The sequence below is a fragment of the Carettochelys insculpta genome, chromosome 28 (genome assembly GCF_033958435.1).
Source record: "Carettochelys insculpta isolate YL-2023 chromosome 28, ASM3395843v1, whole genome shotgun sequence".
NCBI lineage: Eukaryota > Metazoa > Chordata > Testudines > Carettochelyidae > Carettochelys > Carettochelys insculpta.
Genome location: NC_134164.1, coordinates 435,593 through 462,837, shown reverse-complemented (window position 1 = coordinate 462,837; position 27,245 = coordinate 435,593). Strand labels below are relative to the sequence as shown.

The following is a 27,245-nucleotide window of genomic DNA, read 5'->3' as shown; positions in this document are numbered from 1 at the left end:
GTGCCCTGCCACTGCAGCACCCCCTGCTGGGAGAGCCTGGGACTGCAATTGTCAGGTGCTCAGTGGTGCAGCCACCATCTGTCCCAGCCTGACTGCTCACTGCATTTGGCTTCCAGTTCTTTGTGGACATCGACTCGGAGCTGGTGGAGGAGCAGCCAGCAGAGATTGAGCTGTGGCTAGTGCTTGTGTCAGTGGGGGCAGGGCTGCTGCTGCTGGGGCTGATCATCCTGCTGCTGTGGAAGGTGAGTGGGGCTGCTTGGACCACAGGGTGGGGCTGAGGCCATCCTGCTCTGGGTCTAAGTGAACAGGGAAGCAGGAGGGGGCAAGGGGGGGGGCAGTGCTGAGTCCTGGCATGCTCGAGACGCTGGTGGAGCATGAGCCCTACGACCCGGAGACTAACTTCATAATGCATTTCAGTGCCCCTGATTTCAGCACTGTGATGTCCCTTTCGAAAGCTGCTTCCCACGAGATTCCCAGCCCAGGGAAGTTCCAGCTGGGCTGGTGACCCTGCAGTCTTGCATCGCGAAGGGTTGGCAAGCCCTCTGCAGACTACGCACCAAGATCTCTTCACCTGCACTTAGATGCAGCCACCTATGGGGTGTCTTGTGGCTGTTGTTTAGCAGCACACAGCTAGGCTCTCAAACAGGATGGAGAAGAGAGGAGGATTTAGGGAAATTGTGGTTACCCCAGGTGGAATGGGGTTAACACCAGAGTCAAGGGCGTCTGCTTTATGCTCGGTGACGGTAGTGCCCTTAATGAATCAGCAGCATGACTTCTTGCAGTAGCAGCTCCATCTTCCTCTGGGCTTTCCATTCCATGCTGCTCTGACCTGATCTCAACAGGGGTTCTGGCAAACTGGGATCAAGTGCAGTTTTGGGGGTGGGGCTGACAAAGTTTTGGGCCTGTCTGAACCTCTGCTGTCTCTGGGGCTCGTCCAGCGTGCGGTAGAGTGGAGAACGAGGTGAGCCTGCGCCCAGGACTCATTGGGTGATGGAAATACCCCTGGGATGGCACATCCGGTGTTCCAGCTGTAGTGTTTAAATGCAGTTCCACGCTGGAAAGTGACTCTGCCAATGAAGCATCATGTTGCTCCGTGTTCTCCTCTCTCAGGGATCCCCAGCGTGGTGGATTGCTGCACACGATAGGGGCCCTGATTCTGGGCAGCACAGAAGAGCTGGAGACTCCAGAGATGACCCCAACGTGGGGAATCCCTCCAGTGGTGATGGGTTGGCAGAACACTGCTTCTCTGCACTTTCCCCAGCAGCAGAAAAAGCCAGAGCCATGCTCCAGGGATGATCGGTGCTCTGAGCTCTGGCTCTTCTGGGCTGCAGGACGGTCCCTTGGGGTGGAAATTAGAGCAGTCCCAGGGGCTGTTCTACCTTATCCCACCAGACCCAGAATCCTGTAGGTGAATACGTGGTGTAAAGTCACCTTTGCCTCCACTCCCAGCCCCCTGGGCTGCTCCAAATACTGGGGAAAGAACCCTGGAGAAGACCTTTCCCAACCCAGCAAGCACCACTTGGGGATCTATCTCAAAAAGAGATCTTGGCATTGGAAAAGGTTCACAAAATGGCAACAAAAATGATGTGGGGTTTGGACCAGGTGCCATATGAAGACAGATTAAAAAGACTGGGACTTTTCATTTTAGAAATGAGGAGACTGAGGGGGAATGAGATAAAAGTCTATAAAATCATGTCTGGGGTGGAAAATGTGAATAAAGAAAAGTTATTGACTTGTTCCCATAGTATAAGAACCAAATGATATTACTGGGTAGCAGGTTTAAAACAAACAAAAGGAAGCTTTATTCAGTGGGCCTGTGGACCTCCTGGCCAGAGGAGGTTGTGAAGACCAGGACTTTAACAGGGTTCAGAAAGAACTAGATCAGGGTGGCTAACCTCTTTTCTTAAGGGGCCATGTGGCAATTTGTTACATGTTCCGGGGAGCCAAACACACAATAGCCCCAAACCTGCCCCATCACAGGCTTAGCCCCTCTCAGCCCCAAAACCACCACACACACACCCTGACGAACCCGGAATCCACTTACCTTGCACAGGAACTCCATGTGCTATGTGCTCCACGGCCATTAAACCAATTAAATTGACTGCTACGCGTCCAGCATGGCAGGCAGGAGGAGTCGGGCTGCAGCAGTGTGAGCCGCAAATGGCTCCTTAAAGAGCCACATGCAGCTCGGAGCCACTTAGCCACCTTTTAAAAATGGTACCACTGACGGCTCCGCAGGCTGGATTGTGGCCCATGGGCCATGTCTTGGACACCCCTGAACTAGATAAACTCATAGAGGTTAGGCCCATCAGTGGCTCTTAGCCAGCATGGGTAGGAATGGTGTCCCTAACCTGTTTGTCAATGACTACCTGTTCCGTTCATTCCTTTTGGGGCACCTGGCATTGGCCATTGTTGGCAGACAGGAGATGGCTAGATGGTCTGACCCAGTGTGGCCGTTCATATGCTCTTACCTGAGATTCAAGCTGCTTCTTCCTCTAGTTTCATAGTAGGAATTAACTAACTGTGCACGATCAGAATAGCATTCAGATTGCTGCATCACCTCCACTGGATCTAGGCTTGCTCTCTAAGAAGCCAAATGCCCTAAGTGCTTGGGGAGCACATCCATATCTCTAGGCCACCTCCCCCACGCTGCCCTGATCTGCGGAGATCCAAAGCCCTTTGTAAATCAATAGATGCTGAGATCAGTCCAACCGCCCCGAGAAGCAGTCATGTCTGGGCTGGAGCACTTCCTCCCAAGGGTCTCCCCGCCGCCCAGTGCCCCTGACTGTGTCACCTGCTTCCTTGTAGTGTGGCTTCTTCCGGAGGGCGAGCACACGTGCCATGTACGAGGCCAAGGGCCAGAAGGCGGAGATGAAGATCCAGCCGTCTGAAACGGAGCGGCTGACTGATGACTACTAGCTCAGGGCTGCCCCTTTGCCCTGAATGCCCACTCCATCCTCTTGGTAATGAGCGGGGGTGGGGCAACATGCAAAGGGGAGGGGCCTATGGGGAACTGGCTTCTGCCTTCTGACCTGTCTCTGTCACACCTTACCCTATTAACCCTTTCTTTGCCAAGACGGCTTCTCTCCCTTGAAGAAGGGCCCCCTGAGTCTGTGTGTGTGGTCTGGTCTTGTACCCTTGCGAACAAGTCATCTGACATTGTTTTCATTGGCATACCCCTAACCATTAATTCCCCTCTGCCCCGTCCCTCCACCCACTGCTGGGTTCTGCACAGGCTCCATGGCAGCTCCGAGGGGGTGTGTCTCTTTGCTAGCTCAGAAGTTGCCCCCAAGGACCCAGCCCTGTAAGCCCCAGTGGTGCGAAAGACATGTGAGTGTCCCAGGGAGGATCAGCACCAACATTGGAGGATGGAGAGGGTGCGGTGCGTCTGTGGCAGGACATGACCATTTGCACTCTGCACGGCTGGATTAGTGGCACACATCTGCGCTGTGGCATGGGCTGATCCTTCTGCATGGGACAGCTGCACCAGTGGGCAGAGCCAGAGGAAATTCTGATAAAAGAGATATAGAACAATGGCCAGGGATGCTGCTGTGACACTAGGAGGCACTGACACTGAATGAGGTAGTCTGGATCATCCAGTGAAGCACCAAACCTCCCATGGGTCTGCCCGCGAACTGCCTAGGGGATAGAACTGCTGGTGGGAAGGAGAACCAGCAGTTCCAAGCACACTGTTTTCCAGATGTGTCTGTCTGTCTGTCTAACTATGCTGCTGTTTAACTAACTGACATCTGTCTCCCTGACCAAATGTTACTAGGTGCAGCTTTTGGATTTTGTGTCTCCTGCCAGGGAGAGAGTCGAAGTCTGCCTGCCTGTCTTTCCTTGTTCGCTTCTGTCTTTTAGTTGTGGTGGTTTCTGGTTTTCTGGTTTTGGTCTTTCTCTCCCTTTTTCCCTCTCTCATTTCTTCACATTCATTTTTCTCTGTGATTTTCTCTTCCGTGATTCTCTGGTTTCTGTCCCTGATTTCTCATTCTATTTCTGATTTTGTCTTTCTGCTTTTTCTACTCCCCACACCCACCATTTCTGATTTCCCTCTGCGGCCACTGAAGTTTGATGTTAACCCCCATTTCCCTCCTCTCACCTCTATGCAGTGTGACTTCTTCAAGCGGACTCGCTATTACCGAATCATGCCCAAGTACCATGCCGTGCGGATCCGCCAGGAGGAGCGCTACCAGCCTGCTGATGGCTTCCTGCCCCAGAAGCACAAGAAACACTGGGTAACAAATTGGCAGGAGTCGGAGAAGTACTACTGACCCCTTCCACCACTGTCTCCTGGGCTCGCCCCTATGAGCTTGTTACTACTGCGTGTAAAGTATCCCACGGACCAGCCACCTGCCATGAGGGACAAGTTATTTATCCTAAGTTATATGGCATAGAGTGGCAACTCCCAAGCTTTCTTGAATGCCATGGCAGCAAGACGTACATCTGGAGGAGCAGCCATGCAACTTGAGACCTGGCAGTGGGAACATGAAGGGCTTTTTGTTTTGCACAAAGGGATTATTTCACACAGATAGATACTCTCCAATCTGAGAATAAGTGCTGTGCATTCTGTATGTGCCCCAGGACCCCCTCCCAACGTTCACACTCTGTCATACTCACATGCACTGAAAAGTGCCTCCTGTCAAACAGGTAGCATGTAATATCAGACAACCCCTCTGTATCTCTGCCATGCACTTGTGCACACTCAGTTGGATCTTGCCCCGTGCTCTTGTGTGCACAAAACAGATTCATCTGGTTCCTCCACCCCCACCACACACACAGGCAGAGATGGTCTCTCAGGCTGTCAGGTCCCATGCACATTCTGTGACTAAGGCACGGCCCCAGCCTCCCTGCTCTATATCTTTGCACAGAGATGCCCATCCTCCCCCATCCGTGCGCACACATGGCTGCTCGTGCACAGACGCACTTGCACCAATTAACTTGTGGTGACAGACCTGGAGCACAGATACGTGCCCTAACCAATGTGCTCTGATGCACATTCGCAGTTTCTGATTCTCCCTGCCACATGCTGACACTAGTGCTCCTCCTCTGGTAGGTTGCTCCCTGCTAAGCACCAGCCCTAGTGTTCTGCACCCCAGCAGAAGAGGGGAAATGGCTCCAATATCTGGAACTGAGCCCCTGACCCTTTAGGAGGACGAAGCAAAGCAATGCTCCTCAGTCTCACCACCGCCCCCATTGTGCTCTGCCCTGGACACTGGATGTTTTGCCACTGGAGTTTCTGATGTGAGAGCTACTGGTACTGTTCTTGCTTGTCCTCTGGACATTGGCGAGGGGAGCAGGTGTTCTCTGGAGGAGCTGATTGCTACTGGGGTTCAGCTCAGGGGCAGCCAAGCTTTCAGTATGGGAAGCGTGGATGCAGGGGGAGGCAGTGGTGGGTTTCATGGGATCATCCCCCCATGAGATGACACACAAGCAGCAGGTCTCTGCTCTCCTCCAAGGATGAGACTGGTAAAGCCTCTTCTTGTGACGCAACAAAGCCTCGGCATAGCCGGATGCATGCGTCCGATGCTGCCTGAGCCTTGCTGATCCTCCACAGGAACAGACTGTGGGCCCTGTGAGCCCCAAACAAGCCCAGCCCCCCTCCTCCCCTGCTCTGAACCTACTGGGCAGGGGTGTCGTGAGGCCACATCTGCCACTCTCATTAGCCCTGCTGGAGCCAGGGCAGCTACGGGAGAAACAGATGGTGTCTGCTTGGAGTCCAGGGAGGGGATGAGTGTTTACTGCATCACACTCTGCTCCTCTGTGCTTTCTGCTGGCTGGAGCTGCCTGAGCCTGGAGTCAGTGGTCCCCTCTCCACCTGCTCCCAGGGTTACCGCTGATCCTGCCCCCACATCACTGTTTGGCTCTGAGATGCCACTGGGTCCTGCTCCAGTCAGCACTTTGCTGCTCCCATGTGGCACCTGTGGCTTGCAGCAGACATCACCACCCTTCCCTTCCCATCCCAAATATGCAGGTGAGTTTTCATGCTATAGCTCCATCGGCTGGAAGGATGCCCTGGAATGAAATGTTCCATTCCCAGCCCTCCGGAGTTGCTGGGCATGATCCACTTGCAGCCTCTGGCTAGGGGGCATTCTTGTAGGCATCACACAATGCTTTAATTGGGGGCATTACCCTGGTTTACAATAAAGGACCCTGCAAGAATGATGGTTTCCTATGCTGGCCACTCTGACGCTCCCTCCTGTCCTCACCTGGGGGTATTAAATTATTGTGTGTATTGGGGGGTAGGGGGGAGATTGCTGTTGATCACTGGAGTTTGTTTCTTTTATGGTACTGGAGTCACTGTGCCTTGATGTGAATATGCTTGAGCAGTTACAATGGTGTCAAATAAAATTACTCCTTGATTTGTAACATGCTGTTTCCTATGGTCCACCTTCTTTCTGCCCCACCCCCCCAACCCAACTTAAACACAGACACATGCACTGGGTGCTAACCCCGGGTCACACCTTTTATCAGTAGGTTTCACTGCACTTTACACAGGCAGGCAGTTTCATCATTTCCATTTTACAGAATGGGAAGGTGAGCTGCACGGAAGCAAACTAGAACGCAGCGCTCCTGGTGCTTGCCATTGGGCCAGACTGCCTACCATTACCAAGCTCCTCCTGGGCTATAACTGGAGCGGCAGCTTCGGGGTCTCAGGCCACCAGATCAGATTATTTTTTCACTTCCACCAGAGTAACACTATCTGCTTTTGTCCACTTTTGAAACTGGGGGTTGTAGGCCAGGATGGAGGGGTTGTTGGCTAGTCTGGGACACAGCGAATGCCAGCATCTGTCAGCAGCCAGCAAGCTCAGTGAGGAAGTGTCCTGCGATAGCTGAGTTGTAGAAGCCATTTCCCGTGCTTCCCTGGAAATGGCCCTTGGCTCCCTGGGAACTGACGCTCGCCCCTTTGCAACCTGCAGCATCTAGAAAAAAGCATTGTTTTGTCACAGGGACTGGAGTGGGGACCAACCATGCAAAGCACAGGCTGCGTTGCATAGGGGGGAATCTGACTAGTAAGCCAGAGTCCTGTGGCCATGCTGTGTGTGCACAGCGCCTAGCACAAAGGGATCCTGGTCTATGATGGGGCCGGTAGGTGCTCCCCCCCCAACCATTAACGATGACGAGCTCGTTTTCTGGAGGGCCTGTGTCAGAGCGGTCCTGTTGTCTGTGGCCACCAGAGGTCGCTGCGGCAGTTAGAATAGCAGCCCCACCCCCGTGCAGTTACCGCTGCAGGCAGCGCAGTGATGATGGGGTGAGCTAGACCAGCTGGCAAATACAACATAGGGACAGCTGGAGGGGTCAGACCAGTGGACCAGCCCAGCCACCTGTCTTTTGGCAGTGGCTGGTTCCACGTGCTTCAGAGGGAATGAACGGAACAGGCAACCATGGAGTGATCGCCCACTCCCAGCTTCTGACAATGACACCCAGCACTGGATGTTGCATCCAGGGTCCTGCTATTTTTTTTTCCATCTGTGGGTGGATAAATTTTGTTATGTGCACCAAGGCATGTGGAGATGGGCACCAGCAAGAGAAACACGGGCTACCAGCTGTTTGGCTCTGGGCCCTCTGCTAATCTTGGGTGGCACCTGAATCTTTTCTGGGTAGCCACCCAAGTTCTCAGCTTACAGGGAACAGTGGTTGCATCCCTGCCCACGTTGGCTAACAGCTGTTGATGGGCCTACTACCCCCAGGAACTTAGCTAGTTCTTTATCATTTTTGGCTTTCACAACCTCAGCTGGCAAGAAGTTCCAGAGCTGGATGGAACTGCATGAAGAAATGCTTCCTTTTGTGTGGGTTGAACCTGCTGCCTCTTGCTTCGGTGGCGTGACCCCTGGTTCTTGGCGGTACGTGAAGTTATCAGTATGTTTCTTTGTTCATTTTTTATCCATGCCATTCATGATTTTATTCTGACAGCAATCCTGGGTGAAGATCATCTGGCCCTGGTCACTTACTACTGTTTATTTTTACCAATTTAGTCTAAAGTCTCCTCTCCTGACACCTCAGTCTGGGACAGCTCTTCAGTTTTACCACATGCAAAGAATAGCTGAGGAGCAGGAATCTCCCTCGCGTCCTCTGCAGTGAAGAGGGATGCAAAGAATGCACTTAGCTTCTCTGCAAGGGCCTTGTCTCCCCAAGTGTTGCTTTTAGCACCCCCCATTGCCTGGTGGGCCCGCTGATTGTTTGGCAGGGTTCCTGCTTCTGATGTGTGGAGTGGGCAGGGGGGAATGCTCCAAGGCTTGGTCTCTGGGCTCTGATGAGTGAGGTCTGGAGCCTCAAAAATGTCTAGAGGCCCAATTCTAATTGATTTCCGGGGGAGTGAGGTGGCTACTTTCGAGGATGTAAACCTGCCCAGGTGGAAGATGGATGCCGGGGGTGGGGGGGTGTCATTGAGTGCAGGCACCTCTGTCACAGTAACACCCATCTGAGCCTGGCTGACTTCATCGTTCTTAAACGCATAAAGCCAGACTGGGACATGGTGGTCTAGGGCCTATTGGTGCCTTGCACAAGGACATTGGTGCTTCCATGGGGCTGGGGGGGGCAGGGCACTGAGCAGGGAAGTATCAGGGGGTAGCCAAGGGAGTCCGTATCTTCAAAAACAGCAAGAAATCCTGTGGCACTTTATAGACTAAAAGATATTTTGGAGCATAACCTTTCGTTGGCGAAGACCCGCTTCGTCAGATGTTCTATCCTTGGTTGATGGTGTCAAATTTGCAAATGAATTGCAGCTCTGAAGTTTCTCTTTGGAGTTTATTTTTGAAGTTTTTTTTCTTGTACCACTTGTACTTTTAAATCTGTTACTGAGTGTCCAGGGAGATGGAAGTGTTGTCCTACAGGTTTTTGTATGTTACTGTTCCTGATGTCTGATTTATGTCCATTTATTTATTCTCTATGACTATGTCTACACTTAGAAAAAAACTTCGAAATGGCCCTGCTAATGGCCAAATCTAAGAATAGTAATGAGCACTGACATGAATATTCAGCGCCTTGTTAGTATGCTGCCAGCTTGCCATGTTTCGCTAGCCTGCAGCTCATCCACAGCTGATAGGAATAAGGGGATTTCAGTGTTGGCAAGGTCCTTTTGAAAAGGACTCCTGTGTGGACAAGCCGTGGGTGAGCGAAATGTAGCACTTTCGAAGTGCCACGGCTGGCGGCATGCTAATGAGGTGCTGAATATTCATTTCAGTGCCTCATTAGTATTCTTCGATTTGGCCATTAGGAGGGTCATTTCGAAGTTTTTTCTAAGTGTAGACATGGCCTGCGTAAATAAAGAAACGGACTTGCTATTTTTGAACAGCGAAGGGGGTTATATGCAGTTGGCAGCAGGGCCCTGGTCAGGAAGGGGTTAAGAGGGCCAAGGTGGACATGGGCGGGGTTCCCGGGAAGGAAGGGGCTAAAGGGGACCAGGGTGAGCGGTAGCCCCTGGGCAGGAAGGGGTTAAAAGGGCCGAGGTGGACTTGAGGGGTCCCGGGAAGGAAGGGGTTAAGGGAATGGGAGGCGGGGCCTAGGGCGGACACCAGGACCCCCGTCGGCCAGGGCCTAGTGGGCGTGTCCCAGGTCACGGGGTCTGAGCGCTCCCCATTGGCCGGCGGGTGTGTTTTCGAGCGGCGATTGGTTGCGGCCGGCGGGGGCGGGGTGGGCCCGGCCAGGCCGCTGTCAGTGGCGGGCGGCCCCAGCGCGATGCGGCTGCTGCGGGCCCTGCTGGAGAAGGCGGCGCGGGCCGCCGGGGCCCCGTCCTACGTGGAGCACTTCAGCAAGTTCTCGCCCTCGCCGCTCTCCATGAAGCAGTTCCTGGACTTTGGTGCGTGCCCCCCGGCCTTGCCCCGTTCCCCCCCCCGCAGCCGGGTGAATACCCCCCGGGCCTTGCCCCGTTCCCCCCCCGCAGCCGGGTGAATACCCCCCGGGCCTTGCCCCGTTCCCCCCCCCCCCCCCCGCAGCCGGGTGAATGCCCCCGTCCCGCCCCCCGCAGCCGGGTGAATACCCCCCGGCCTTGTCCCATCCCCCCCCCCGCAGCCGGGTGAATACCCCCCGGCCTTGCCCCGTTCCCCCCCCCGCAGCCGGGTGAATGCCCCCGTCCCGCCCCCCGCAGCCGGGTGAATACCCCCCGGCCTTGTCCCACCCCCCCCCCCCGCAGCCGGGTGAATGCCCCCGGGCCCTCCGCCCTGGAGCTGGGTGAATACCCCCCGGCCTTACCCCGTTCCCCCCCCCCGGGCCCCCCTGCCCCAGAGCCAGGTGAATATCCCCGGGCCCTGCCCTGCTACCTGGAGCTGGGTAAATACCCCCAGAGCCTGCCCCCTCCTCCGAGATGGGTAAACACCCCAGACACTGCACTCACGTCGGGTGTCCCCACTCCCCGGGGCACCTCCTCCCCCTTAAGCTCTTCACCCAGATAAATAGCTTTGGTCTGGCCACTGCACAGGTGAATACCCTGGGTGTTGCCCTGTCTGGGGCCCCACTCCCTGGCAAAGCCCTGACCTCGCCACAGCCCCCTGGGCAAATAAATACCCTCTCTCCTTGTCAGCAGAGGTAAATGCTGCCTGATACATACAGCCCTTGTGTTTGAGGAAATATCCCCCCACCCCAGCCTGGCTAAATACTCTCTGGCTATAGCTGCTCTCTTCTCTATGTAAACACTCCCTGGGGTATGTCACCCCTCTGTCCCCATCTGGTTAGTCCTCCTCTGCTGCCCATGGGGGTTCATGGCACTGCCCTATCTGAGGTGCAGACCCCTGAGTGCACAGACATGCACCCTCGTAAGTACCCCTGAGGCTAGTGAGGGGCAGGCTGTTCCTCTGCCCCCATGAACCAGCACTGGATTGTGGTAGGTCACCCCTAAGCCCCATTTTCTGAGTATCTGCACCTGGCAACATGCACTGGGGGGCTGTGGGGCAGGAGGGGGAGAGGCTCTTCCCGTTCCCTTGCTCCCAAGGAGCAGTTCCTAGACTGGAATAAATGCCTGGTGAAAGACTCCTGGGTGGGGCTGGGGACAAGGAAGGGGATCCATGGGACAGGCTGGAAGCAGGACTGCTTTCTCCCTACTCTGTTGGCAGTATATTCTGGGTGCTGGTAATTGTTGTCCCCCACCCACCCCCAGGAGCATGGAGCTGGTGAGATCAGGGCTTCCTGCCGTCCATATTCACTAATAACCCCCTGGGGTAGAGCATAGCAGTGGGGCTGGCATTCCCTGTTCTATCTGTGCAATAGTCCCTGGATAACCCCCTACTCCCTGCCCATGGGGACAGAAGGGAGGTCATTGGGGGTAGGGGAGAAGGGCTGGGGGGTTGGGCTTAGAAGCAGTCTGTCTATGGGGCAGCAATGGAGTTGGGATGAGACAAGGCCTGTTGTAATGGTTCAGCGAGGATTCTGAATTCTTGGGGGCTCTGGTGGGGTGGGCTTCACATGTGGTGATTTGACCCTTATGCTCAGAGGGTCACTGCTGGGGCTTTCAGTGCCAGAGATCAGTGGTTCTGGTGATGTCATGGGTGGGAGTCATTACCAGGTTGAAGGGGCCAGCCAAGGGCCAGAAGGATCTGGAAGCAAGGAAGGCCCTGTCTGATCCTGCTGGCAGGGGAGTGGGGGAGGAAGGGGGGACCAGTGAGTAGGGTGGTGCATTTTATGAGGGGGTGGAGGGGATCCTGCGCTTGTCCTTGAGTTATTGTAAGGTTGGTTCCTTGCTCCTGAAGGTGACAGCTGGAGGGGGGATGAGCGGTTGTCAGAACAGAGCAGTGAGTCCATCTCCCTGCACCGTGTATTCTGCCTCCTTCCCCCTCTGGGGTGTCTGACACTGGTAGAGCCAAACACTCTCCTTTGGGAAATCCTCTTTGAAAAGAAGAGGAAGCAGCAGCCCCTCCTGTGCTCCCCTCCACCCCCGGGAGGTGTGGGGAAGAACTCCTCATGCTTCCAGACTGCTGCCGCAATCCCTCCCGGCTGCTTTCCAGTGTGTTAGCCGGAACAGGGGGCTCCTGGGTTCTGTTCCCTGTCCTGCTCTGACTCCCTTCCCAGCTCCAGGCCTCAGTTTCCCTCTCAGTCACCCAGGGTAGCGAGGCTGAGCCACATTCCGGGGAGGCTGTGAGGATGGTTTCACTGATGTCCCTGGAGACCCTTGGTTTGAAGGAGACAGGGAAAGAGTTGATTGCCAATGCGCCACAGCACCCCATTGTCTGCCAGCTGTTCGGGTGCTGAAAGGTGGGGCTTGGACACATGCTCATACTGTGTCCAGTGCCCTCTGTCTCATCCTAGAACCAATCGGAACTCCTGGCTGGAGGCAGCTCCCAGCACCCTGTAGCTAAGTGTCCTCTGTGTCCATTTCACATTACTTCTCTTTCCAGAAGAAATGGCAGCATAAAGCCGCTGCCATGCCTGATTGGTTTGTGCTGCATGACAACAAGCTGACATGTGTGCTGTTTGCGTGTGCGCCCCGGTGTGCACTTTTCTCTCTGCTAGCCACATGCCTGGTCGGCTGGTCTCCCGGCCGTGGATGTCAATGTCAATAGCCTGCGGAACAATCTGTGCTGGCGTTTAGCTAGAAACTGCCAGCGCTGCAGGAACGTGCAGTCACTCAGGTTACAGCTGTTCATTTGTGTGCATGAGAGTTAAACACTCACACATGAGCAGGCTACTGCCCTCTACAGAGCCATGTCCTTGTTTACCAGCCTCCTGCCTCCTCTCTTCTCCTCACAGCTACTTTATGGCCCTGCAGTAGTCTGATAATCACACCTGATTGCTTTCCTCCTCCAGACCCTCCTTGAGCACTGGGGCCCATGTTCCTGTGGAGTTTTTGACTCGGGGGTGGTTTTGTTAGCTGGACTCCTTGCAGAACATGGAGCTGCTTCCAAACTGTCTGTTTCCTTTCTGCTGACCAGTGCTTGGAGTTCCTCCTAGCAGCTACCTGTCACCCTGTGGCAGGGCTGCCCACAGTCCTACTGTGCTGTGCTTAACCAAGCACAGGACGTGTCAGAGCTCAGAAGCGTGCTGTGATGCTTTTGGACTGTGTGCTGAACATTGTGCATACCACTTGTGCCAGGTTCTGGTTTCTGGGGCCATGTGCACCCAGCACTATTTCTGTGATGACCCCAGACTTGCGCTCTCTGTTACTGTGATCTGCACTGTATGAATGGACATGTGCCCCTGTGGTGGCAGCAACACAGTTGAACGTCTGCCCTGGTACCTCCTTTGCCTAACACGGGCAATGGGGTGTTAAGGTTCAATTCCGGAAAGGGAGCCTGAGAAACAGCACCCAGGGAAGGTAGCTGACATGCAGGTTATCTGCTTGGGGGCACTGGGATGGAAAAACAGTAGTGCAGGACTCTGGAGGTCTTGTGTTTGGAACAGTGTGTGCAGATGGAGGGATCTGAGGCACAGAGAAGTCAGGTGACATGCTAGAGGTCACTCTGTGAATCGGTGGCAAGAGCCCACATGCCCTTTTCTCATTGCCCTCAATTTGTTGGGTATTCTCCCTATCTCCCCCACTGGGCCAGGCAAATTGGGCAGTTTTGTTGCTCACAGCCAGCCTTGCAGCCTGGGGTCAGCATGTGTCAGACTCTTGATACCCAGGCCTGCCTATATAGGCCTGTACTTTAAGCATTTAAATGTAGTCTTATCACTTAGTTAATTATGGATCAAAATCAAAAGTCTTCCTGTGTGTGGGTCTTCTCCTGCTGTGACAGTCTGAGGCCTCTTTCTTTAGCTGAGCAGCAGGGGCAGTCAGTCATACCCAGGGAACCACGGGGCCACACCCTCACATTCCCAACCAGTCTTGCTGAGAGAAGGTAATCAGTAGTAAGCTGTTAAGATGGGATCCAGTCTAGCACCTTCAGATAGAGGGAAGCTGCCAGAATGTTTAAACAGACCTGAGTCTGAGAGCTTTCTGCATGCCAAGAGCTCACTTTTCAGTAGTGGAGGTTGGGGAAACCCTCCTTCCTTTGTTTTGTCTCCATGGTCCCCACTTTCCTATTGTTAATGCATCCGGTCTCTGCTGTATATTTCTGCCAGGTGTAATGCAATTTAAGGCAGAAGGATAGAATTGATCCAGGAATGTTACAGTATGTTGGGACTGGTTAGTAAAATTTCAGTCGCATGATTAATTGGGGGATAACTGATCAGAACCCAAGTTTTACTATATACGCTGAGGTCAAAAAGGAAGTAGGAGAGAGAAATGGGAGCTGGGTTTGCTAAGGGAGGGTGGGAATAGGGACACAGGTAAGGCTCTGCAGCATCAGACCTGGGAACAGGCACATTGGTGTATAAAGACAAGGTCAGCTGATGTCAAGGGCATTGGAGTCTGCTTGCTTGGAAGCAGACTCCAATATACCTCACAGTGCTTGCACTTTGGACTGCTGCTCTTCTGCTGTCTGTCTGTGGGGTGAGCCAAGGGAGAGGGTGCAGGGGAAGCCCTTTAACAGCATGGGACCCTCCTTGTGGGTCACCCATCCGTGCCCTGCTGGAGCTTAGCAGGTGGGGAAGATGACTCTGGTGTCAGGAACAGAGTGCAAGTAGCAGACAGGAAGGGCTGGCATGTGAGTGGGGGCAGGAGTGAGTGATGGGGCAGCTTTCTGCACCCTCTGTGCCCAAGACCTGGATCGATTTCAGCCTGTTTCAAGGCAACCTGGCCTAGTGGTCCGACTGGCTGAAGCTGTGCCCCTTGGGGCTCTGAGGTGGAGTGATTGTGGACCTGTCTGAGATCCTCTGATGCAAGGGGCAATGGGGGGAGGGGAAAAAGCCAGCGAGGGCCAAAGGAACCAGGTAAACACTCTAGGTTGAGCAACGCAGTCAACACCTGGTCCCTGGGAATCTGACTGGTGCTCTCACGTGCCAGCCTGAGCTGAAACCAGGAGCAGGGCAAGTCTCCTGATGGGAGGGCACCTCCTCCATCGTCAGGCTTGGGGCTCTACTGAGATTCTGCTCATTCTAACAGCGTGGCTCCTGCCTCTAGGGTCCACCAATGCCTGTGAGAAAACCTCTTTCGCCTTCCTCCGTCAGGAGCTGCCTGTCCGGCTGGCCAACATCATGAAGGAGATCAACTTGCTGCCGGACCGGGTGATCAGCACGCCTTCGGTGCAGCTGGTGCAGAGCTGGTGTGTAGGATGGCACTGCCCATCGGGCGGGGTGGGTAGCTCTGCCAGCCTGTGGGGGGGTGGTCTTGTCAGCCTGCATGTCCCCATATCCCACTGCACTCAGCAAGCCCCTTGCTCATCTGGTCTGGGTTTACATGTGGCGTGTGGGGAGAGACAGATCGCAGTGAAAACTATGGGAGATCTGAGACTGCTTGTACCCATCTAGACGAAGGGCTTGTTATACCTGAAATGCTGCTGTCACACCTCAGGGTAAGGGCTGCCTGTGCCCACTGGAGGGGCCTGCCATCTGTGTAGGAATTCCATGGGGGCCTTCCAGGCAGCAGCTATGTTGATGGAAGAATGCTGTCGCCCTAGCGCTGTCTACACTGGGTGTTAGGCTGCCTTACGCACGTAGCCCAGGGGTTTGGCTCTTTTGGAGCCCAGAGCAATGTAGTTAACACAACTGAATTTTTAGTGTAGCCCAGGCCCAGGAAAGTACTTGGTTACTGCATTGGGGCCTCTAGTGTAGACAGGGCTTAACTCCTGTCCAGGCCAGCTAGCTGACAAACACGTTCTCCTAGACTAGACATGGGTCATCTCATTAAATGGGGCCAGAACAGTGGTGCGTCTGAGCGGGATTGGAACAGCTGGTATTTGTCAGCCTGTCCTGGGCAGAACACAGTTGGCTTTATCTGAAGAGCAGGGAGCCCTTGGCTTCCTAGGAATCTGCTGGAGCCACTGGTCTACTTTTGCACCCCAGTAGAGCCCAGGTTTGAGGGCAGTGACTGTGCTTAACCCTGCAGCCTTATGCTTGGATTTTTTTTCTTCCCCAGTGTACTTATTTGGCCCATTTTGTTGTCATTGCAACGCACCCGCTGCTCTGTTCTCCCTGGGTCCTTCTAAGTCTGGGTGTCCATCGGGCCCCAGGAGGGTGAAGAAACAGGAGATGTCCCTTTAAGGACTCCCACATGCCCCCCCATACCAGGCCTCTGACTGCCAGACTGCAGCCGCCTGAACTTTGTCCTACTTTCCAGGCTTGGAGACCACGTGACAGCTTGTTTGTGCAGTTAGACAGCGATTTCCTCCTCCCTGGGCCTGGCTGCTCAGGGAGCACAGACCAGTTGAACCCACTCCGGTGGCTGGTGCTTGAGTTACTTGTAACCTGGCCCCACCTGTGGCTGCAGAATTCACCCCCTAGAAGGTGCATTGCTGTGTTGTGAGCCCGCAGGGCTGGCACTAGGGGCTGCCTGCTGCAGAGGTGGGGAAGGCTCTTAGCCCTGTGCTGCTCCTTGACCCCTTTATTTGTAATCTGTAGGGTCTAAGCACCCCAGAGGTGTGATGGCCTGGAGCGGGGCTTGCTAAGCTGCCACACAGGGTTGTCACCTGTGGGGTGGGGTGTCTTCAGCCCTTCCCTCTAGTCCTTCCTTCCCTGGCCCGTGTCTGTTTCAGCAGCCTCAGAGGGGTCTGTGTGGTCTCCAGGTTGCACCCCTAGAATCATAGAATCCTAGGGCTGGAAGGGACCTCAGGAGGTCATCTAGTCCAGCCCCCTGCTTCACGTGGGACCAACCCCCACTAAGTCATCCCAGCCAGGACTTTGTCAAGCTGGGACTTAAAAACCTCCAGGGATGGAGATTCCACCACCTCTCTCGGTAACACATTCGAGTGCTTCACCACCCTCCTGGTGAAGTAGTTTTTCCTAATATCCAACGTACTTCTCTCCTCTTGTAACTTCAGACCATTGCTCCTTGTTCTGCCGTCTGTCACCACTGAGAACAGTTTCTCACCCTCCTCTTTAGAGCTCCCCTTCAGGAAGTTGAAGGCTGCTATTAAATCACTCCTCAGTCTTCTCTTCTGTAAACTAAACAAGCCCAAATCCCTTGGCCTCTCCTCATAGGTCATGTGCTCTGGCCCCTTAATCATTTTTGTTGCCCTCCGCTGAACCTGCTCCAGCACATCCACATCCCTTTTTATATGGGGAGGCCCAAAACTGGTCACAGTATTCCAGGTGTGGGGATTTAGGTTACAGGGAAACAGCTGCAAAGTCCCCCATCCTGCAAGAGTCCTGGGAATCCTTTTGGTCCCAAAGCCTGCAGCCAGCCCACTTGGGAGTTTGCATCTGTCAGGGGACCCTCAGGAAGGAGCTGTGTCTTCGAAGGGAGAGGCCAGGCTGCTACCTACTGACTGCCTGTTTACTTGGGGGCTTGGCCGTCAGACACGCTGAATAAGCTGGGGCTGCAGCCAAGGTGATGCTGCATGTCCCAAAGCCTCTGGCAGGAAGTAGCCCCAGGAACTCTCTGTCCCCTGGCTGCTGCTCTCTGGGCTCTTCATTCACCAGCTGTGCTTCTTGTCATGCAAGGTACCCAGGTAGGCCGGGGTGACAGTGCTGCAGGGAGTAGTGGGCGGTGGGTAGGAGAACAGGGCCGGGGTCCCAGAGACGGCCCCTTGGGATATGCAGCAGTGGGTGAGGATTGCATTTGATTCCGTTGGTCAAAACAGTTGAACTGCTAGGGGAAGCTAAGCGGGGCTGGGCCAGGTTGGTGTTTGGCTGAGAGACCTTTGTGGGAAGAGCTGCTGCTGCTGGAAGCTGTATTGGTGGCTGTGTTGGAGCTAGCTTGCCCTGTAATTCAGCACTAAGCCAGCCCTTTCTGCCTTGCACAAGGGAGGGTTGCATTGCTGGAGGTGCCAAGTGGAGATTTTGGCTGGTGAAGATCCAAGTGCTATCTGCTTCCTGCCCTAAGCTGTGGTTGGTGGGTGGGTAGGTAGGTGCGTGCTGTTGCTGCTTCCCTGCACTCCAGAGCTGGCTGCACATCAACAGTGGCTGAAGCTGTTCCTATCTGCAGAGTGCTCTGCCTAGTCCCTTTGGGTCTTCCCCCCGCCCCTCCACGAGAACAAGGGAGTGAGGGGGGTGGGGTGTTTTCTGTCTTGTGCACTCTCTCCTAAAACCAGTCAAGGGAACAGCTGGGCAGCCTGCCAGTTGAGGGCCAGAGGTAGGGTCTGCTGTGACTAGATTGGCTCCCAGCTTCTGGCTGTGGAATATAACATATATTTTCCTCCCCTGCAGGTACGTGCAGAGCTTGCTTGACATCATGGAGTTCCTGGACAAAGACCCTGAGGACCAGGGCACCCTGGGACAGTAAGTCGGGCACAGGCCAACGGGGTTTATAGATCCAAGCCAGGAAGGATCAATGCAATCCTCTCATCTGGCCTCCTGCATCCACAAGCCAAAGGCTTTTCCCCCAGAACCTGGACAGAAGCGTATCTTTCCGATCGTCTGATCTCCTTTTGGGGACTCCAAGTGATTTGTGAGTCCAACACAGGAGCAGCTCACGGAGCCACCCACACAGCTGGCGCAACTGCTGCTCATTTCAAGGCTAAATGTGTCTTACTCCAACTTCCAGTCATTAGCTCTTGTGCCAATGTCAGCAAAATCAACAGCCCACCCCCACCTGTGCCAAATCTTTCCAGCTTGTCTGTGCCTCTTTCCAGGGTTTGTCACCTCTGGACAGACTCTTGGACAATCTGAGGAGGTAGAGCACCTTGTGTGGCCCTCCTTTGAATTCTCTCCTGTGCTTCCGTGCCCTCCTTGAAGTGGGGAAACCAGAAATGGACACAATATTCTAGGAGCGCTCTTACCAACCTTGTCTGCGTCTGCTTGATAATCCTCTTCGAATTCATCCCAGCATCATGTTAGGCCCCTTAGTGATGGTGTGACGCTGAAAGCCCAGGAAGAGGCAGCTATCCAGGATGACCACTAACTCCTCCTCTGAGTTACTGCTACCTATCTCTCATCCATTAGGAGTGATCTGCTTCCTGTAATCCCAGATGGGATGACTTCCATCTGGTTAAGTTAAAATGTATTTTGTTGGATTGTGACTGTTCAACCAGGTGATTCACATAGCTCTGCAACATTAACGTGTCTTCCTCTGATTTGTTACTCCCCATGTTTTTGCATCCTCTGCAGATCTTACCTGCAAAAATTGTATATTATCATCCTGATAGCGGATAAAAAATATTGAATAACATCAGATCAAGAACTAGTCCCTGGGGGGCCTTGTTAGAAACAAGTCCGCTCATTGAGAACTCCACCTGAACAAGCCTGTTGAGCTTTGTCCCTGAGGAAGTTTGCAATTTATCTGATGAGTGCCTTGGTAACTCTAAAATTACAATTGTTTTTAAATTAAAATGTCTTCAGTAGAGCCCTGCAAATCTACAGATATCTGCATCTGCAGATGTGAATGTGGCTATCCGCAGCTCATTTTTGCAGGTATGGATGTGGATACAAATTTTATATCTAGAACTCTGCAAACTTGTGGATATCCACTTTATATCTACAGATATTCGTGGCTCATTTTTGCAGATACAAGTTCTGTATCCACTCTGGGCTTTAGTCATCAGATACTAAGTGAGTGCCTTGGAGAAATTGAAGTATGCTGTGCTCAGTTAGCTTTATCGACCAGAGCTGTAATCTTGTGGAAAAAGATAACAGGTTTGTCTGATAAGACCTGCTTTCTGTGAAGTCACAGCTGAGTGGCTTTCATGGAATTGTGAGCCTCTAATTCTTGGCCAGAGACTCAAATTAATCACTACGCTGTCTGGAATCTGCCTCTGCCTGACCAAGCTCTAGCTCCCCATGCTGCCTACTTACCCCCTTTGACATATCAGCGCCTCCTGTTTGGAATTTCTCTGCTTCTCCAAGACTGGCTAAAATTAACCTTGGTGACTCAGCTGGTTCCTTTCAGGCCCTCGATGTAAGTTATATGGGCCCTTTGGTTTGGTTTGAAAACGTTTCTTTTTAACAGCTGCTCTCTCACATCCTCCCTTGTTCCAGATGGTAACTGTCTATTCCACCTACATCATTAAGAGGGAGGAATTCATCCTCCTTCCCACTACAGAACAGAAATGCTCCATTGAACATTGTTGCCTTTCCTTTATCCCTATTCGTGATTTTTATTAGATGCACCTAGTAGTAGGCCGCTACCTGACCAAGGATTCCTTGTGTATGACCACACTGAACAGGACAGTCACACTTCCCCCCACCCCACACTCTCCACCCCCTGATCCTGGCAGGGACTGCCACTTGGGCAGGGCAGGGCTGGGCTAGACTGTCACTGACATCCTGCTACCCCTTTCGAGATCCAGACTCCGGCAGTCCATAGCTGAATCTCAGCGACGTCACTTTGCCCACCCTGGATGTTACATGCTTGCTGGAGCTCCATGTCAGCTGTGCACTGGAGTCTGCTTCAGGATTTCCCAGGCAGCTGTATGCTGTTGAAAGGCTGCACTAGGGTTAGAACTGGGGAAGGAGCTCTTTCAGCCATAGGAGAACCTGCACTGGATTCTTTCACCTCCCAGGGATGAACTGGGAGGCCAGGAGTCCCCTGCTTCCTTATTGTAACTGTCTGATTCCAGGCTGTGAGAGGCTAGCTATACCCTCACCTCGCTCTGGGATGGGGTGAGCAAACTCTGGCCGTCAGGCTGTGTCCAGGCTACCAGACCTTTCAGTCCAGCCTTTGAGCTCTGGTTGGGGCTCACCCTGCTCTGTGTGCTGTGACTCAGCATGTCCCTCCCCAGGTCCTATGTGTAGGGGCAGCCAGTGGACTCCACACTCCCCCACCCTAAGGCTAGCTCTGCAGCTCCTGTTGGCTGGGAACCGCAGCCTGCACCTCTGTGTAGGAGCCAACGGGGGATATGCTGCTGCTTGAGGTAAACACTTCCTGGAGTCTGTAACCTGCCTCAGCCCTGCTCTCTCCTGCCGTCTGGACCCGTAAATCCCAGCCTGGAGCACCCTCTGGCTGCCCAGCCCCACCCCAAAACCCGCACTCCTAGCTGGAGCCCTCGCCCTTCCCACAGCCCAGCTCCCAATGTCGTGAGCACTCCTGGCCCACCAGACCGAGATGTGGCCCTCTGTGCTGCCCCCATCTCCCGGGCCTAACTCCCTGCTCTCCCTCCTTTCTCCCACCAGGTTCACGGATGCCCTGGTCACCATCCGTAACCGGCACAACGACGTGGTGCCCACCATGGCGCAAGGGGTGATCGAGTACAAGGAGGCCTATGGGGACGATCCTGTGTCCAACCAGAACATCCAGTACTTCCTGGACCGCTTCTACCTGAGCCGCATCTCCATCCGCATGCTGATCAACCAGCACAGTGAGTGCGGAGCAACCCAGCCATGCCAGCCCTCTCTCCTGGAGCGGAAGGAGGAGAGGCAAGGGTTGAAGGGGGGAAGGCCAGGCCTGCAGAATGAGGCTGCGGTGATGAGCACAGTATAAGGTCCATGGGCTGGACTCTAGGGAATGGAGGAGTGGAGCCTCTGAGTGGGGAGGTTTCCAAGAAGGGCTTGGAGCCCGGTGCTGGCCTTTGTGAGCGGAAGTAGTCATGCTGGGTCTTGATCCTTCTGGGGCTCCTGTCGCCTAGGGACTCGTATATTTCCATCTGTGCTGAAGCCCCCTCTCCCACATAGTCTGTTCCTCATCTCTCCTTCCCCTCCCTTTCCATGCAGCCCTGCTCTTCGATGGCAGCACCAACCCTGCCCACCCCAAGCACATCGGCAGCATCGACCCCCACTGTGACGTGTCCGAGGTTGTGAGAGGTCAGTGGGGCCTCGGCCCCATTATGGCTGAGTGCAGCGCCTGTACAGAGGGTGGTGGAGCGAAGCAGCCTGAAGGCCCCACCCATGTGAGGTTGCACTGGGGTCTTGGCGGGTGCCACGTTGCCTTGGGAGACCAGCAGACGAATATGGCTGAGGTTACTGGTTCTGCTGCAGGCCAGGCCAGCCGGGGCTGATGGCTGTTTGTGTGACGAGTTTGGTGGGTCTCAGCAGAGGGGCTGGTGAACATGTGTTTTCAGGACAAATTCTAGACTGCCCTGATGGTATGCCAGGGAACCCAAGCATAGATGGGCCACAGAAACAGGTCGCTGTCCCTAAGGGAGGTCTGTGCTGGGCAGGGGACACTGGTACTTGGCAGCCAGGGGGAAGTTCAGCCTGTTGGGGCCTGGTTTCTCATTGTTATGGGAGCAGATGTCCAGCCTGTTCCCAGTACTGTCCATCGTGAAATCCCACAGTGCCCCTTGCAAAGCCCTGAGCATGTCTCCAGGAGAAGCAGGTGCAGAGCTCCGCTCTTGTGGGCAGATCAATGCTGATCCCATCTCTCCCTTCCTTCCAGACGCTTACAACATGGCCAAGCTGCTGTGCGACCAGTACTACATGGCCTCACCCGATCTGGAGATCCAGGAGGTCGGCGGTGAGTCTGGCAGGGTCTGGCAGCCCCTGGGGAGGGATGCAAACAGAGGAGTTGGGGGGATGTTTCAGGGTGCAGGGGCTCGCAGGTGGCAGCTGAGCCCGATGGCAAGGTACGTTATGGCATGCAGAGCTTGGTGGGTACAGCTGAGGCACTTTCTATTGGAGCTGTTGGAAGGTGCCTGGCCCTTTAAAGGGAGCAGGGCCCCTCCTGGCCTATGGCTGATCAGTGTCTGCCCAGTGAGGCAAGCGGCTGGGTTGAGGAAGGGAGCTGCAGGACACAAGGCAGTTCTGGCTGGCTGTGGTGTGGGAAAAAGCCTGTGCAGCCTGCTGTGCGCTGGGGCTGGCTTTTCACGCGTTGCTCTGAGCATCTGGCATCTGAAACCCAAAAGTGAGGGCAGGCCTCAGCGGGCTCTGGGTGTCCGTCCTTCCTGGGCTGGTGGAGTCAGGCCAGCAGCTTACAGAGAGTTTCCCTGACAGCCCCTCTGCTCTCTCCCTTATAGCCAACGATCCCAAGCAGCCGATCCACATTGTCTACGTCCCGTCTCACCTCTACCACATGCTGTTCGAGCTCTTCAAGGTACCAGGGTTCTTGCTCTGCCAGGAGGGGTGAAGTGGGACAGCGCCATGGTAGAACTTGGCGTCCTGTCCACCTGACTCGCACTGATGGTAGGTTTTCAACTCCTGCCTCTGGCAATGGGCCAGCTAGTGGTGAGGAAGTTTGTGTATGAAAAGGATATTATGAATACATCAGCTTTGCCTCTCATCAAGAGATGGAGAAAGGAAAGCGCTTTCTCATCCACGGTGCTGTTAGCCTACAGAAATGAGTTCCCCAGGTTTTCTGCTGGGTGAACTAGCTTAGTGTAACTTTTAGAGAAGCATTTGACTAATGGTAAGTCCGGGGCCATCAGCTGGGAAGAAAGGACCATCTGGTCTCTGCTTCAGGCATCAGCAGATTACAGGTTCAGGGTCAGGAGGGGACTTCTTACCCCTACAAATACTGCTGCAAGTAGTTGCATTTTTGGAGGTGGTGTTACTGTCCTCAAGTGTTCAGGCTGGCAGGGTGCCAGGCTAGTGGGGCTGACAGTCTGTCTTCATCAGATCCATGATGACCTACTTCTTGTCTGCTCCCTTGTAGAATGCCATGCGAGCCACTGTGGAGAGCCATGAGTCCAGCCTCAGGCTGCCAGCCATCAAGGTGATGGTAGCGTTGGGTAAAGAAGATCTTTCTATCAAGGTAGGTGGCCTAGTGAATGGTGCAAGGGCTGAAAAGGGACCCTTTGCATCAGCTGTACTATGGGACGCAGGCTTACTGGAGCTTTGGAGGCCAGGCAGTGCCACAGGAAGACAGGCGTGTGGTTTTTTGTGGGTAGTAGAAGGTTGGAGAAGAGGACATTGGTGAGTTCTGTCTGACTTGCTGTCGCTCTGGGACTAGGACTTTGGGGAGTCGGTGGGGTGCTGTGTAGCTCACACCCCCAAACAGTGTCTAGCTTCCCTTTCCCTGTGCAGCTCATCTCTGTGGCATTGGTAGCCGGTCTTCATTTGGGAGGCTGTTCTCCCTGCCCACCCCCAGCTCATGGGGGCTGGACAAAGGGCCCTCTCGTGGCCTGTATATCTGCCAGCAGCAGGTGCTGCTGGGATTTCTCCCTGCGTGCAGGGCAAGGACTGGGTGTAGCTGCCCCACCGCTGCTCCAGGCACGTGGGGAGTCACCGGGGCGGCTGATGCGCTGTCCCATCATGCAGATGAGCGACCGAGGGGGCGGGGTTCCACTGCGGAAGATTGACCGGCTCTTCAGCTACATGTATTCCACGGCGCCGACCCCCCAGCCCGGCTCGGGTGGGACACCCCTGGTACGTATCAGATCAAGGCCCTGCAGGAAGCACATTGGGAAGGATGACATAGGGAATTCTGCCCCACTCCTGCTACCCCCCCAAGTCCTTCTGGGTAACTGCCCCTCCCCCCCCTCCCCGAGGGCCATCTGTTGGGGATTCCAGTAAGTCCCCTACATATGCCCTGCTCTGTTTGGATCTCTTGGAGTGGCGGAGAGCCTTTGTCTGACTGCCAGGCCACCTGGGCTGGGAGGAGGGTTGGGATTTTGGCTGGTGTAGGGGGAAGTACTGGGGGCACTAGGGCCCTGATGGCTGGGGTGGGGCAGTTCCGTGCTCATAACCCTTGTTTCTTCCCCCACCCCCACCTCCCTGTTGCCAGGCTGGCTTTGGCTATGGCTTACCCATTTCCAGACTCTATGCCAAGTACTTCCAAGGGGACCTTCAGCTCTTCTCCATGGAGGGCTTTGGGACAGACGCAGTCATCTACTTGAAGGTGCGCAAGTCACCCCATGTCTCTCTCCTCAAATGCACTGGTTCACACAGCCCCGACTAGGTGCCTCCCAGCCTTGTCCGTGACCCCAAGTGGAGAGGCGGAGCTCAGGAGGGGAGGAAAGGGAAAGCAAGGGAAGGGGGCCCCAGGGTTAGGGGCCTGCCTTGGATGTGGGAGGCCTAGGTTCACGTCCCTGCTTACCCACAAACGCCTTGTGTGACCTTGAGCAAGTCCCTGAGGGCCTGTCTGCACAGGATGATTTTACAGCCTGGCCAGTCGAACTAGACCAGAATGATGGATGCTCTTGTACCAGACTGCATGTGTCCCCATGGCGAGTGATACCATGTGATGGGGTTCAGGGGTCCCCCTGCACTGCACCCTGTCCGCTGGCAGGAGTGACTCTCACTCAGCAGGTACAACAGGAGGTTTATTAGGCAACAGATGCCCAGTTTCTCACAGAAGCGACAGTACAGCCGTCAGAGACAGTCCTTCCAACCCATCCTGGGGAGAAGACCCCGAGGGGTGCCCCTCTGTGGTGTAGCTTTCCCCCTCCTCAGGCTGGCTGCCTTCTAGCTCTCCCTTCCCCTAGCTTCTAACTGCCGCCCCCCATTCAAACCCAGCTTGGCTCCTCCCTCCTCTTTGTTCAGGGCAGAGGTGTTACCTGCCAGTTGTAGCCCCAGGGTCATCCTTAGCCACTGGGAGCTGCTCTGCTTGTTTCTCATATCTAGCCTGAGTCTCGCATTTGCACTCCCCCCACTCCACCACATACCAGTACAGCTGCAGTCAGTTAAATTCAAACCTGGGCTTATCCCAGGATAACTTTCTGTGGAGCCAGACCCGGAATCCCTCTGCGTCTTGGTGAATTGCTGCATGTAGAGTGAGTCACATGTGGGCTGTGAGGATAAGTGGCAGGTTGTGAGGGGTGTGGATGCTGCGGCATGGAGGCCCAGACACAGGCGCTTACGCTGGAAGCGTTTGCTGATACTCGCGAGCCCTGGCTTGTCCTCACGCTCTGTAGCAATGGGACTGTGTGTCCAGCTCTCATAGCCTTGTCCCCCTTCGCATTGCGCCTCTCCGGGTCAGTTTCGCTCGGGTGGGGCCTTTGGGGGTTGTGGCGCTGCTGAGAGAACACTCCTCCTTTCACCACCCTGCTGTTACCCCGCTGCCTTGCGTCCCACAGGCCTTGTCGACGGAGTCTGTGGAGCGGCTGCCCGTGTATAACAAGTCGGCCTGGCGCCACTACCAGACCACCCAGGAGGCAGATGACTGGTGTGTGCCCAGTACGGAACCAAAGAACACTTCCAACTACCGGGTGACCTAGGCCCCCGGGGGGCAGCTGGTGGCGGGCGGGGGGGAGGGGGCGGGGCTGAGAGACTCTGTCCACGTCACACAGACTGCATCAGGAGAGCCGCTGTGACACACTCTTCCCATTGACCAGTCCAGCTAACGCTCCACCCGGCGACAGTGGGACGACTTCTTTTTGTGGTATGTAGCGTACAGCAGCCTTCGGCCAGTGCTGCCCAGTGTCTGCTGGGCTCCCCCATCTGCACCTGACGGAGCAGGGCAGGCTCCAGGCATCCCTGGTTCTTGGGCTGGGGACGGCAGTTACCCACAACCCTTTGCCTCCGCTTGCCATGGGGAAGGAGAAGATGGTGGTCAGGCTGTGGAGGTGGCGCTTATGGTTATGGGGGAAACCAGCCCGTGGGGCCTGTGTGTTTCAAATGTGGGGAGAGAGGAGGGCGCAGGTGTGGGGCAGATGGGGGCGTTCCAGGGCGAGCCAGGAGGCCATAGACTCAGGGTCAGCCTGTGAGGCTGGGGAAGTTGGAAGCCGGAGGTGGAGCACCTGGGAGTGGCCTCTGGGTCCAGCTTGGGCAGCAGAATAGCCCAGTGGGTCCCTGGTCCCAGCCCCTAGACATGGAGAGAGTCAGGTGGGTAGTGACTGGCCCAGGGGCCATGTGGCCCACGGGGTTGCCAGGAGGTTCAGCCGGGGTGGCTTTCTCCTGAGCTGGGACTGGGGGGTGGTATCCAAGGAAAGGGGAGGGGGCTGTCCTCCGTCCTCCCCTGCAGGGGCTCGGGAGGCTGTTAGACCAGCTCCCCCCTGGGCTGGGGGGTGATGGCAGTGGGGTTCCCCAGAGGGGGTGCAGCAGCCCGCTTGCTCTCCTGCTGTCAGCTGTTTTGAACCAGAGGCGTTAGGGTGCCTCTTCCAGCTGGGAGCAGCAGCTGGTTCCCTCAGAACTGAGGAACCTCCAGCTCCGCCCCCACCCTTGCTGCATGGCACTGGCTGGATGAAGGGGGCCAAGGCAAGTGGGTGAACCGCTCTGGGGCGGGGTGTGAGGGACTGTAGCATCCACAGTGTTGTCTGAGGCCTGGGCTTGGGAAGTGCCCTGTTCTCTGCCCACTGGCCAACGCTTCCGTGTCTCTGTCTGCCGAGGAGCTGTCCCCGTGTCTTCACGCTGCTGGCCTGGCCTGCATGCCCCATGTGTGGCAGATTTCCATGACACCCTTTATGTACTCTGGAAAGGACCTGCACAAGTATGTGTATATTTCTGCCCAAGACACGGCGGGTGGGGTCTTGGTGCTGATCAGTAAAGGTGACATTGACCAAGACTGGCCTGATGGTGGTGGTGTTCCCTTCGCTCAG

General features: G+C 55.0%; 2 protein-coding genes across 4 annotated transcripts in view; both read left to right on the top strand.

The window, feature by feature from the left end:
* ITGA3 (integrin subunit alpha 3) overlaps positions 1-6,366 on the top strand; it is a 42,847-nt gene extending 36,481 nt beyond the window's left edge. Inside the window, exons 24-26 of one of the 2 annotated variants that reach the window (XM_074978969.1) lie at positions 117-242; positions 2,809-2,963; positions 4,110-4,246. In XM_074978969.1, coding sequence (XP_074835070.1) covers positions 117-242; positions 2,809-2,919 — 237 coding nt within the window. In that variant the 3' untranslated portion in view covers positions 2,920-2,963; positions 4,110-4,246. Of the gene's footprint in view, positions 1-116; positions 243-2,808; positions 2,964-4,109 lie in introns of both variants that reach the window. The other variant, XM_074978968.1, reaches the window with a different exon arrangement.
* A 3,279-nt stretch (positions 6,367-9,645) lies between these two features.
* PDK2 (pyruvate dehydrogenase kinase 2) lies at positions 9,646-27,211 on the top strand. 2 transcript variants are annotated; one of them, XM_074979263.1, is made up of 11 exons: positions 9,646-9,796; positions 14,927-15,068; positions 18,109-18,180; positions 21,010-21,194; positions 21,547-21,636; positions 22,211-22,288; positions 22,788-22,864; positions 23,423-23,521; positions 24,028-24,135; positions 24,494-24,607; positions 25,785-27,211. In XM_074979263.1, exons 1-11 carry the CDS (start codon positions 9,676-9,678, stop codon positions 25,923-25,925), a joined length of 1,227 nt encoding a protein of 408 aa, XP_074835364.1. In that variant the 5' UTR covers positions 9,646-9,675; the 3' UTR covers positions 25,926-27,211. The 2 variants fall into 2 exon arrangements, with proteins under 2 accessions (XP_074835364.1, XP_074835365.1); XM_074979264.1 differs by having other exon boundaries at positions 9,662-9,796; positions 14,974-15,068.
* The last annotated feature ends 34 nt before the right edge of the window (positions 27,212-27,245 follow it).